The following is a 13,977-nucleotide window of genomic DNA, read 5'->3' as shown; positions in this document are numbered from 1 at the left end:
GATTGATTTAAGATCATTACTCAAACTGTTCCAAAGCTATCAAACGGAACATTCTTTTCATACCAAAATCCAATCTCTCCAAGTATTAGGTCCGACTTATCATCATTAACGCATCAAAATTTTATGAGAACGAGAAAGAGAAGAGAAATAGAGAGACAGAGAGAGAGAGAGAGAGAAAGAGAGAGAGAGAGAAGCAGGAGGGGGATGAGGAAGAGGAGGAGAAAGAGGAGGCGGAGGAAGAGTTGGAGAGAGAGAAAGGGAGGGAGCGAGAAGGTGAAAGAGTGGAGAGTGAGAGAGAAAAAGCTGGAGAGCGGGAGAGAGAGAGAGAGAGAGAGAGAGAGTGTTGTAGAGAGTGAGGGAGCTAGAGAGCGAGAGAGCAAAAAATTGAGAGTGAGAACGAGAGATCGAGAGATCGAAAGATAGAGGGAGTGAAAGAGCGGGAGAGCAGTAGAAAGAGAGATTGAGTTGGAGAAAGAAAGAGAAAGAGCAAAATAGCGAGAATGCGAGAGAATGAGAGAGCGAGCGAGAGAACGAGACAGGAAGAAAACTGAGAGAGAACATGAGAGCGATAGCGAGTGAATGAGAGCGATAGAGAGAGAGAGAGAGAGAGAGAGAGAATGTGTGTGTGTGTGTGTGTGAGCAAGTGAAATAATCAGAGGACGAGAGAGTGAGAGAGCGATAGAGCGAGAGAGTCAGAGAGAGCAGTAGATCGAGAGAGGAGAAAGAGGGCGAGATAGAGGGGGAGAGAGAGAGAGAGAGAGAGAAATCAGAGAGAGAAAGCGAGAGAACGAGAGAGCGAGAGAGCAGGGGAATAACGATGAACAACCAACTGTTTGCTTGGCCTTGTGAACGGATTAGTTTTTAAGCAAGGAAACGAAAACTTTAGCCAGCGAAAAAAAAATGATGTTTTGATGTACCCTCAACATTAAGTTTTATTCTGATTATGAGACCCGTTTTTTGTGAATTAATTAAGTAAAGCAGTAAAATCTTGAAATTTTCTTTTCTCAATTTTTTCCCCGATCAGATAATTGCTAAATCTAGGCTATTTCTAGACACAAACAAGTAATTGTGGACTTCTGATCTCATATTGACCAAAATAACAACCGCCAAGGAACAAAAACTGATAACCCATAGTAGTCGTAGCGATCCAAGGCAAGTTAACATTTGTTGTCCGGACTTTCGAAAAAAAAGAAAAAAAGTGAGACATCTATATGGTTTTTTTTGTTCAGATAAATTTATTTGAAAAAATTGATAGCAGGGATGGATCCTGGGGTTTAAGCATAGTTAAACGGGTGTTTTTGCAGTAAACTCAGTGATTTTGTCGCCTGCTTGCTTGATATCTAAGAGTTTTAGTTCGCGAAGTTTTCACTTCGGCACTTCTCTGAGTGGAATTAAATTACATTATACTCAATATTTGACAAAGTAATAATATTTGACACTATTTGACCAGTTTCTAGGGGAGATCTGAACAGTCTTCAGCAGACAAAGTTTTGGTATCATCAGGAAAAAATTTATACATCGGGCAAAAGTTTACTTTGGGATCCAAATTTTGCTCTGAGTAGCTGATAAGATAAATCTTTGGGTTGTTCAGATGATACCAACAAAATATCCAACAATTTAGGAAAACTCAGCAATCTTACAACTTTACCGCACTGAAAAAAATGGATAAAAAATTATTATGAACAGGAAAATCGACACATCAAAATAAGTATAGAATTGATTTATCTAAGACCATTTTGCAAACAATAATCGACTCCAGACAGATAGAATCTGTTTTTTTTTCCAGAAAAATATGAAATAAGTGTAGGGCAAAAAAAACTCGACTGCTCTACTCTTTTCAACCTGTAAAAATTCTCTAGAGAGTCTGAATTTAGTCAGCATATAATATCTAAACAAAAAAACTTAAATAGAGATCTGTCTGAAAATAAATTGCATGAAATCTGCATAAATTTGTTTAATGCCTAAAAACTATAGGGTTCGTAGCAATTGCAATTTTGGCCAGTCAGAGTTTGAATTATTGTTTTTTTCACGAATTTAACGGTAGTTTGTAATAAGGAAACTTTTCTTTAGTGTTTTAGTGAGCTGAACTCACCTGAAAAAAATATTCACCGGATTATCCAAAATTTGAGAGATCCCGCTATAATTTAGCAACCTTTTTCAAATGCCATTTATAAAATCAATTTTTGATTTTTTTACAGCATTGTTGGGAGATAAACATCAACAAAAAGATAAGAAAAACTAACAAAGATCAATTTTGCTGCAAGAAAAGTCGCTATCTTACAACTTTGATATTTAAAAAAATCCCTATCTTATAACGTTTCTAGAGCCACTGTTTATAAGAAAATGCAAAATTCCTATAACAAAAATTCTATGATAGCGTCGTTTAAGCAAAGTTGTTAGCCCGACTTGAGCAGTGCTACAAATTGACTAGTTAAGCATCCCACTGAAGACGAAACAACCATCAACGTCATCCAAACCTTCAATTTTTTTTTGATTTTGCAGATCATTTGAACAACAGTTTTGACAGCCACCGAAAATGATCAAACGTCTACACACATGTAGAGTAAAATTTTTCGGACTAAGTACAGAAGTACAGCTTTGACGACATCAATAATTTTCACTCTAGCAACAACTATTGCACCAGCAGCAACCTCTGCATCAACAACAGCTCTCAGTTTACGCAGCAACATCAACCAGCAGATGCAACTTAATTCAGACGACAGCAACCAATCCATAGAACAGTTTCGAAATCCCAACCACCTTGTCGACGTAGTACGCAGCTCAACCGATTAATGCTTCAACAACAAATCATCATCAGTATCAACACCTTCCTCTACGGACTCAATCATCTGTGACGTTCAGCCAGACTTCCTGGTTTTTAAAGTTCAGAATGGAAAAACTTGATGGTGATCCATTGAAATTGAGCATGTGGTTTGGACTTATTCAGGCCACAGTGCACAATCAACCAATTTTTGATTCCGATAAACTGACGCACCTCCAGGCTTTGACCACAGGAAAAGCAAATCAATTGGGCGCTCGATTTGCCTGCAACAGCGCGATGAAAACTACAGCCTTACGTGAACTCTAGAGATGATTCGGACGATCTGACACTGACACTATCGTAAAAATCCTTATCAGACAATTAAACATTTTTCGATCGCCATTGACCCATCGAAAGGACTCACACATGGAGTTTTCTTCTTTCGTTAGCAACCTTGTTGAAAACTTCTTGACTCTTGGATTTGCAAATGACCCCAACTGGACAATTTATCTACAATTTTCAGTCAACAAGCTTCATCATAGTGAACAATCAGGATCACAATGGACCCAGTATCTTGTAAACAATGACATACAGAAGCCAAATCTTGCCCTGTTTAACGACTGGTTATGGAATCTTGCCTCAGCCTGCGACTACCTTCCTGAAGAAGACGTCTCTAACGCCAGCAACACCTCTCGCAAACATCGTAACTCGAGTGAACCAAACCGGAAAACGATGACAAACAATCTGTTCGAAACGATAACCGACCTTCAACCAACAACAAGCAATCCAACAGAAAAGCCGCAATGTTTGCGGATTCTCTTTCCATGAACACCACTCTTACTATTACGACAATTACGAACACTAGTCAATCGAAGCAAAAAGAAAACTCATTCTCTCGAAAAGCCTGAGCCTCCATTGCTTGGGACAACATTGGGTAAAAAAACTGCCCCTCCAACCGAGTATGCGCAACCTGCAACCGACAACATCACATCAGCCTCCACGAGGAAGAATCTACTACCAGCAGACATCTTTCAAATCATAACAGCCTTCATCACAGACGACTAATTCATGAATCGACAGCAAGAGAGATTTATGAAGTTTCTCTTACTCTCTGCGCTAGTTACGTTGAGACATAGAAACAAGTACATCAGGACTAATTAGACAACAATAGCAACGACAGCTACATGCTTACATCAACAGCCGATTACCTACAACTAGGAGAAAGACAAACTGCAGAATAATTTTTCATTCACGGTTTTCACGACTCCAAGAAGATCACTGCCCGATCAACAGAGTTGACTGTTCATCGCCTTGGAACCCTCAACGAAGAATTCCAAATTAAAAGAGCTGACATACTTCAAAGTTTGAGACTTGAGAATTTTCAGCCAAACACACTCAACGGCATTTGCGGAACCTAAAATCGTCTTCGCCACATCACATTTCCCAACTTAAAACAATCAGGTCTCAATTTTCAGGAAACAGCCAACATCGACTTAATTACGACACTCTCAGTTATCAAAGGACCTGACTCTGCCCCTCGAGCAATTGCAACAGCCCTTGGATGGACCATTGGAGGTTCAACTGCCAACATGTTTGGGAGAGATGTCTTTCGTGACGCCTCAACACATGAAAACGTATCACCGGATGACACAGAGCTTTCAACACTCCTTGTCAACTCCTGGAGAATGAATTGTGTGTATCTACACCCAAATTAACCTTATCGAAAGGCAAACGCTAAGCATTGAAAACCTCCGGATATCAATCACCCACAAAATCAACCGCTACAAATCAAACTAAAGCAACCCAATGCAACTTTGCGAAACAATTACGCTTCAGCCTACCAGCAGATCAAAAAGATGCAAACACGAGTTGAAAGTGACCCCAACAGACTGGAATTGTAACCTAATTGCCGTAATTTGTCGATTTCGCAAATGCAAATACTCAATTAACGCCGACATAGAAGAGATGTATATGCTAGTATCTGTTCAGCCAGAAGACCGAATTTTTCTCTGATATCTCTGGAGAACCACCAAACTAGATTTCTATGAATACACCCGTTTTGTCTTTGGTGCAAAGTGCTCATCCACTCGCGCCAACTTTCCATTGCAAACTTGTGCCGACAGCAATGAATCGATCCTCCCTCATGTGAAAGACCTTCTTCATAATAACTTCTACTTTGACAACTCCTAAGAATCAACCGACAGCATCAGTGAAACTCAACGACTCTTCAACGACCTGCAATATGTCCTTGATACCGTTAGCTTTAGTCTTACAAAGAGATAACAATCAATAGCGAACTTCATGCATCAATTCCTGAAAAACAATGAGCCATCAGTTTTGACGAACTTCTCGACAAACCTACTACCAAACGACCTTCAGGAATTCAGTAGAACATTTTCAGCGACTCACTTGTATTCCAGCCAACCAGTTTTTCTGACCTACTGAAAAAGAAACCAACTCAACGAATCGGCTTCACACTTCATCATCGGTGATTGATCCAATAGAACTTGCCGCGCCAAGTACTAATCACCTCCGCAATTGGAAGCAAAGTGTTTGGAGATATAGATTCTCATAGGAATACTATCGCAGCAACAGAAAGTTGCCGGAATTTTTCACACTACTAATTGAAATCATCCATAAGAAGTCAAAATTTTTCCTGCAAATCTTCTCCGACGCTTCCTATGCCGCTCTTGCTTCCGTCGCATATTTCGTTTACATAGATGAGATCAGAGACCAAAGAAGTAAATCGTTTGCCCTTGAAAAAAGCTAGAGTTGATCTTAAAAAACAGCATACGACAACCAAGCTGGAATTACAAGCAGCCTTGATAGGAGCCAGACTTGCAAAATTCATCAAGCCTCAGCAGCAATTCATAGTCGCTGAAACCTATCTATGGACTGATAGCAGCACAGTTCTGCAGTTGGTACACGGAACTGATAAAAGACAGCAACTATTTGTAGCCAACTGTGTCGGAGAAATATGAGACCCTTCATAGCCTCGCAGTGGAAACACTGCACAATCAACGTATGTGATTCCAAATGGATACCTTGCAACGTCCTTGAATTGAGCATTTGGTAACTTCCTCAATTATATTTCCACTGTTTTCTTATTCAGAATCTGAATACTGAGGCTCCTAGGTTTTCCTCCTTCTGCCTTTAAAGTTCTACGTTATTGATTTGTACCACGTCTATCGCCATAACGCCTTATTCCGGTTCACTGTAGTCTCCTACGTGTACGATACCCCATTCTTGATCCAATTATTGACCATCTTGTTGTACCATGCTAACCCGGCGCTTCGTGGTATTACAAATTTTAGCAAATTGGCCCTTCTTTTTACACGCATTGCAAGTAGCCTCTCTGGCCGGGCAAGACCGGCAATGTTCAGGTGAAAACGGATTGCCACAGAAGTAACAAAGTTTTGGCGGAACTTGTTGTTGGTTGTATCTGTTCTGACCTTCCCACGGCTTTTGTTCACTGGATTCCTGAACTGCTGTACCGAGGAAGCTGGCTCTTACTTGATCTGGCCGCATAGGATTTGTATTGATTGATGACGAATTGTTGTGCGGTAGTAATTTTTGAAATTCTTCCGACGTTTTGGCCCTTTTTTCAATCTCTAGTGCCAGTTGTAAAGTTTCTTTGAGGTTAGCCTTAGCCTTGATCAGCTGACGTTGTACGTCAATGTCCCTAATGCGACCAATAAACAGGATTTTGAAGGTCGCTTTCTCCAGTTCTAACGGCCAGTTGCGCAACGCGGTTTTGGGCACTGAGACGTGCGTAGAAATAAGAAAAAACGCAACTCATGTGAAAATCGATGAACCAACAGGTATGCAGGTCTAACTGGGGATACGATTCCAAAAAACCGCTTTTTCCCCTCATTGCCTAACGACAAAAAGAGTCTAGACTTTAGACGCGATTCCGCCTCTTGATAGCACCAGTTATGTCCTATCCGAGGGCCTTTACGTCTCCTATCCTTATTGTCCTCGTATATTCTTCTATTCGCGGCTGCATTGCGGAGATTTCGATTTGCGGCTTCTGCTTCGTCCTCCGAGGGTCTCGGAGCTTCAGGCTAAGAAAAAAGTTCGTCCAACAACGCTGCTGGAGCAACTAACAGATATAGATAGACAAATGGACTAGAGTGAGGTACCGAAGGTCGTCTCATGACACTTGGGCTCTGCCGAGGACGGCTTTCTTTGAAAGTTGTAGCTATTTGTTTTTTTAATAAAATTTAAAAGCAATTTTTCAGATTTCCTTGAAAAAATTTTGCTACACATAATTTTAAATAAGTCTGAGTTCAATTCAAACTTACCTGTATACTTTTTTGCTAGAAACATGGTTTTAAAAACACAATTGTCATTTCAGCTGTCATATTCTTTGCAAACTAATTTCAAACAAAGCCGTCTTTAAAAAAACATGCTTGCTACCCACTAAAAACCGTTTTTTGTAGTTCATCTTTAATCCTAGTTTTCAAAAAACCCAAAACTTATATGGAAAACAACAAGATCGATAATTTTAAAAAACGGAAAACATCTTATGAAAAGTGGCCATTTGAGCACTATTAAGTTGTTTCTGCGACAAAGGCGCTTGCATAAGGTTTTTGATGATGATCAGCCAGAAATGGATCTGTTAAAAACCGTACCAAAGAGGGGAATTTTTGGAAAAACTTGGCAGCCAGAATTAAAGGTGGGCGGTTGCCTGAAACCCTCCCCCCTCGGCATGCTATACTGGAACAAAGCAAATGGCTCATTTTTTCGTACATGTTTTCTATTATATAGTATGCAGTGGTCCAGGAGGTTTTTTCATAACAATGTTTTTGATTGAGAAGTGTTTTTTTTTCAACCCCGACACTTATGTTTTCTTGGTAAATACATGATAGGTTTTTCAAACTCAGATTATCTTTACAACTTCTTGGATGTGCTCTGTGACATGAAATCACAAAAATTGGTAAAAATTTTAGTATTTGATGCGTGTTAGGCCCCACTCTGGTTAATAATAAAACATCATTTCAGATACACACTTATTTTTTAGCTTACAACAAAACACAAAAAGCCTGCAAAAACAACCAAATTAAAATCCCTCAGATTGCTGTTTGAGATTCAGCAAAAGTTCTTTGACTTGATCAAAAATGGATCTTCGATTGAGAGGGTTGAGCTTCAAGCTTCAGGCAAAAATATGCTCCGAAAGGTTAAGATTACAAAATTTTCGCTGACCTTTTGATAAAAAGTTTTAATTATTTTTGAACTGAATGTCAATTTTTGTGACTAGGTACACCTTTTCCATGAATTCAGACGAAGTAGTTCTTTGAATAACCTTACTTGTGGTTTCATGTATTTCAGTTATTGAATGAGTAGATTTTAAGAGTGATACTTTTTGACTTTAAATGGTTGCAAAAATGTTCCTAGTTTTTTGTTTAAACGTTTTACCAAACCAAACATTCAACCAAAAAAAATTGATCTTTGATTTGTATATGATTGATTTAAGATCATTACTCAAACTGTTCCAAAGCTATCAAACGGAACATTCTTTTCATACCAAAATCCAATCTCTCCAAGTATTAGGTCCGACTTATCATCATTAACGCATCAAAATTTTATGAGAACGAGAAAGAGAAGAGAAATAGAGAGACAGAGAGAGAGAGAGAGAGAGAGAGAGAGAGAAGCAGGAGGGGGATGAGGAAGAGGAGGAGAAAGAGGAGGCGGAGGAAGAGTTGGAGAGAGAGAAAGGGAGGGAGCGAGAAGGTGAAAGAGTGGAGAGTGAGAGAGAAAAAGCTGGAGAGCGGGAGAGAGAGAGAGAGAGAGAGAGAGAGAGTGTTGAAGAGAGTGAGGGAGCTAGAGAGCGAGAGAGCAAAAAATTGAGAGTGAGAACGAGAGATCGAGAGATCGAAAGATAGAGGGAGTGAAAGAGCGGGAGAGCAGTAGAAAGAGAGATTGAGTTGGAGAAAGAAAGAGAAAGAGCAAAATAGCGAGAATGCGAGAGAATGAGAGAGCGAGCGAGAGAACGAGACAGGAAGAAAACTGAGAGAGAGCATGAGAGCGATAGCGAGAGAATGAGAGCGATAGAGAGAGAGAGAGAGAGAGAGAGAGAGAGAGAGAATGTGTGTGTGTGTGTGAGTGTGAGCAAGTGAAATAATCAGAGGACGAGAGAGTGAGAGAGCGATAGAGCGAGAGAGTCAGAGAGAGCAGTAGATCGAGAGAGGAGAAAGAGGGCGAGATAGAGGGGGGGAGAGAGAGAGAGAGAAATCAGAGAGAGAAAGCGAGAGAACGAGAGAGCGAGAGAGCAGGGGAATAACGATGAACAACCAACTGTTTGCTCGGCCTTGTGAACGGATTAGTTTTTAAGCAAGGAAACGAAAACTTTAGCCAGCGAAAAAAAAATGATGTTTTGATGTACCCTCAACATTAAGCTTTATTCTGAATATGAGACCCGTTTTTTGTGAATTAATTAAGTAAAGCAGTAAAATCTTGAAATTTTCTTTTCTCAATTTTTTCCCCGATCAGATAATTGCTAAATCTAGGCTATTTCTAGACACAAACAAGTAATTGTGGACTTCTGATCTCATATTGACCAAAATAACAACCGCCAAGGAACAAAAACTGATAACCCATAGTAGTCGTAGCGATCCAAGGCAAGTTACCATTTGTTGTCCGGACTTTCGAAAAAAAAGAAAAAAAGTGAGACATCTATATGGTTTTTTTTGTTCAGATAAATTTATTTGAAAAAATTGATAGCAGGGATGGATCCTGGGGTTTAAGCATAGTTAAACGGGTGTTTTTGCAGTAAACTCAGTGATTTTGTCGCCTGCTTGCTTGATATCTAAGAGTTTTAGTTCGCGAAGTTTTCACTTCGGCACTTCTCTGAGTGGAATTAAGTTACATTATACTCAATAGTTGACAAAGTAATAATATTTGACACTATTTGACCAGTTTCTAGGGGAGATCTGAACAGTCTTCAGCAGACAAAGTTTTGGTATCATCAGGAAAAAAGTTATACATCGGGCAAAAGTTTACTTTGGGATCCAAATTTTGCTCTGAGTAGCTGATAAGATAAATCTTTGGGTTGTTCAGATGATACCAACAAAATATCCAACAATTTAGGAAAACTCAGCAATCTTACAACTTTACCGCACTGAAAAAAATGGATAAAAAATTATTATGAACAGGAAAATCGACACATCAAAATAAGTATAGAATTGATTTATCTAAGACCATTTTGCAAACAATAATCGACTCCAGACAGATAGAATCTGTTTTTTTTCCTGAAAAATATGAAATAAGTGTAGGGCAAAAAAAACTCGACTGCTCTACTCTTTTCAACCTGTAAAAATTCTCTAGAGAGTCTGAATTTAGTCAGCATATAATATCTAAACAAAAAAACTTAAATAGAGATCTGTCTGAAAATAAATTGCATGAAATCTGCATAAATTTGTTTAATGCCTAAAAACTATAGGGTTCGTAGCAATTGCAATTTTGGCCAGTCAGAGTTTGAATTATTGTTTTTTTTCACGAATTTAACGGTAGTTTGTAATAAGGAAACTTTTCTTTAGTGTTTTAGTGAGCTGAACTCACCTGAAAAAAATATTCACCGGATTATCCAAAATTTGAGAGATCCCGCTATAATTTAGCAACCTTTTTCAAATGCCATTTATAAAATCAATTTTTGATTTTTTTACAGCATTGTTGGGAGATAAACATCAACAAAAAGATAAGAAAAACTAACAAAGAGCAATTTTGCTGCAAGAAAAGTCGCTATCTTACAACTTTGATATTTTAAAAAATCCCTATCTTATAACGTTTCTAGAGCCACTGTTTATAAGAAAATGCAAAATTCCTATAACAAAAATTCTATGATAGCGTCGTTTAAGCAAAGTTGTTAGCCCGACTTGAGCAGTGCTACAAATTGACTAGTTAAGCATCCCACTGAAGACGAAACAACCATCAACGTCATCCAAACCTTCAATTTTTTTTTGATTTTGCAGATCATTTGAACAACAGTTTTGACAGCCACCGAAAATGATCAAACGTCTACACACATGTAGAGTAAAATTTTTCGGACTAAGTACAGAAGTACAGCTTTGACGACATCAATAATTTTCACTCTAGCAACAACTATTGCACCAGCAGCAACCTCTGCATCAACAACAGCTCTCAGTTTACGCAGCAACATCAACCAGCAGATGCAACTTAATTCAGACGACAGCAACCAATCCATAGAACAGTTTCGAAATCCCAACCACCTTGTCGACGTAGTACGCAGCTCAACCGATTAATGCTTCAACAACAAATCATCATCAGTATCAACACCTTCCTCTACGGACTCAATCATCTGTGACGTTCAGCCAGACTTCCTGGTTTTTAAAGTTCAGAATGGAAAAACTTGATGGTGATCCATTGAAATTGAGCATGTGGTTTGGACTTATTCAGGCCACAGTGCACAATCAACCAATTTTTGATTCCGATAAACTGACGCACCTCCAGGCTTTGACCACAGGAAAAGCAAATCAATTGGGCGCTCGATTTGCCTGCAACAGCGCGATGAAAACTACAGCCTTACGTGAACTCTAGAGATGATTCGGACGATCTGACACTGACACTATCGTAAAAATCCTTATCAGACAATTAAACATTTTTCGATCGCCATTGACCCATCGAAAGGACTCACACATGGAGTTTTCTTCTTTCGTTAGCAACCTTGTTGAAAACTTCTTGACTCTTGGATTTGCAAATGACCCCAACTGGACAATTTATCTACAATTTTCAGTCAACAAGCTTCATCATAGTGAACAATCAGGATCACAATGGACCCAGTATCTTGTAAACAATGACATACAGAAGCCAAATCTTGCCCTGTTTAACGACTGGTTATGGAATCTTGCCTCAGCCTGCGACTACCTTCCTGAAGAAGACGTCTCTAACGCCAGCAACACCTCTCGCAAACATCGTAACTCGAGTGAACCAAACCGGAAAACGATGACAAACAATCTGTTCGAAACGATAACCGACCTTCAACCAACAACAAGGAATCCAACAGAAAAGCCGCAATGTTTGCGGATTCTCTTTCCATGAACACCACTCTTACTATTGCGACAATTACGAACACCAGTCAATCGAAGCAAAAAGAAAACTCATTCTCTCGAAAAGCCTGAGCCTCCATTGCTTGGGACAACATTGGGTAAAAAAACTGCCCCTCCAACCGAGTATGCGCAACCTGCAACCGACAACATCACATCAGCCTCCACGAGGAAGAATCTACTACCAGCAGACATCTTTCAAATCATAACAGCCTTCATCACAGACGACTAATTCATGAATCGACAGCAAGAGAGATTTATGAAGTTTCTCTTACTCTCTGCGCTAGTTACGTTGAGACATAGAAACAAGTACATCAGGACTAATTAGACAACAATAGCAACGACAGCTACATGCTTACATCAACAGCCGATTACCTACAACTAGGAGAAAGACAAACTGCAGAATAATTTTTCATTCACGGTTTTCACGACTCCAAGAAGATCACTGCCCGATCAACAGAGTTGACTGTTCATCGCCTTGGAACCCTCAACGAAGAATTCCAAATTAAAAGAGCTGACATACTTCAAAGTTTGAGACTTGAGAATTTTCAGCCAAACACACTCAACGGCATTTGCGGAACCTAAAATCATCCTCGCCACATCACATTTCCCAACTTAAAACAATCAGGTCTCAATTTTCAGGAAACAGCCAACATCGACTTAATTACGACACTCTCAGTTATCAAAGGACCTGACTCTGCCCCTCGAGCAATTGCAACAGCCCTTGGATGGACCATTGGAGGTTCAACTGCCAACATGTTTGAGAGAGATGTCTTTCGTGACGCCTCAACACATGAAAAAGTATCACCGGATGACATAGAGCTTTCAACACTCCTTGTCAACTCCTGGAGAATGAATTGTATGTATCTACACCCAAATTAACCTTATCGAAAGGCAAACGCTAAGCATTGAAAACCTCCGGAAATCAATCACCCACAAAATCAACCGCTACAAATCAAACTAAAGCAACCCAATGCAACTTTGCGAAACAATTACGCTTCAGCCTACCAGCAGTTCAAAAAGATGCAAACACGAGTTGAAAGTGACCCCAACAGACTGGAATTGTAACCTAATTGCCGTAATTTGTCGATTTCGCAAATGCAAATACTCAATTAACGCCGACATAGAAGAGATGTATATGCTAGTATCTGTTCAGCCAGAAGACCGAATTTTTCTCTGATATCTCTGGAGAACCACCAAACTAGATTTCTATGAATACACCCGTTTTGTCTTTGGTGCAAAGTGCTCATCCACTCGCGCCAACTTTCCATTGCAAACTTGTGCCGACAGCAATGAATCGATCCTCCCTCATGTGAAAGACCTTCTTCACAATAACTTCTACTTTGAAAACTCCTAAGAATCAACCGACAGCATCAGTGAAACTCAACGACTCTTCAACGACCTGCAATATGTCCTTGATACCGTTAGCTTTAGTCTTACAAAGAGATAACAATCAATAGCGAACTTCATGCATCAATTCCTGAAAAACAATGAGCCATCAGTTTTGACGAACTTCTCGACAAACCTACTACCAAATGACCTTCAGGAATTCAGTAGAACATTTTCAGCGACTCACTTGTATTCCAGCCAACCAATTTTTCTGACCTACTGAAAAAGAAACCAACTCAACGAATCGGCTTCACACTTCATCATCGGTGATTGATCCAATAGAACTTGCCGCGCCAAGTACTAATCACCTCCGCAATTGGAAGCAAAGTGTTTGGAGATATAGATTCTCATAGGAATACTATCGCAGCAACAAAAAGTTGCCAGAATTTTTCACACTACTAATTGAAATCATCCATAAGAAGTCAAAATTTTTCCTGCAAATCTTCTCCGACGCTTCCTATGCCGCTCTTGCTTCCGTCGCATATTTCGTTTACATAGATGAGATCAGAGACCAAAGAAGTAAATCGTTTGCCCTTGAAAAAAGCTAGAGTTGATCTTAAAAAACAGCATACGACAACCAAGCTGGAATTACAAGCAGCCTTGATAGGAGCCAGACTTGCAAAATTCATCAAGCCTCAGCAGCAATTCATAGTCGCTGAAACCTATCTATGGACTGATAGCAGCACAGTTCTGCAGTTGGTACACGGAACTGATAAAAGACAGCAACTATTTGTAGCCAACTGTGTCGGAGAAATATGAGACCCT

General features: G+C 39.6%; 1 protein-coding gene across 1 annotated transcript; it reads left to right on the top strand.

Moving 5' to 3' along the window:
- The first annotated feature begins 204 nt into the window (after nucleotides 1-204).
- Nucleotides 205-8,646, top strand: LOC134853226 (putative uncharacterized protein DDB_G0271982). Its single transcript, XM_063869225.1, has 2 exons — nucleotides 205-390; nucleotides 8,377-8,646. Exons 1-2 carry the CDS (start codon nucleotides 205-207, stop codon nucleotides 8,644-8,646), a joined length of 456 nt encoding a protein of 151 aa, XP_063725295.1.
- Nucleotides 8,647-13,977: the final 5,331 nt, after the last annotated feature.

This window comes from Symsagittifera roscoffensis, chromosome 1, assembly GCF_963678635.1.
Source record: "Symsagittifera roscoffensis chromosome 1, txSymRosc1.1, whole genome shotgun sequence".
Taxonomy (NCBI): domain Eukaryota; kingdom Metazoa; phylum Xenacoelomorpha; order Acoela; family Convolutidae; genus Symsagittifera; species Symsagittifera roscoffensis.
The sequence above is the reverse complement of the archived record's forward strand: the minus strand, read 5'-3'. Positions and strand labels throughout refer to the sequence as shown.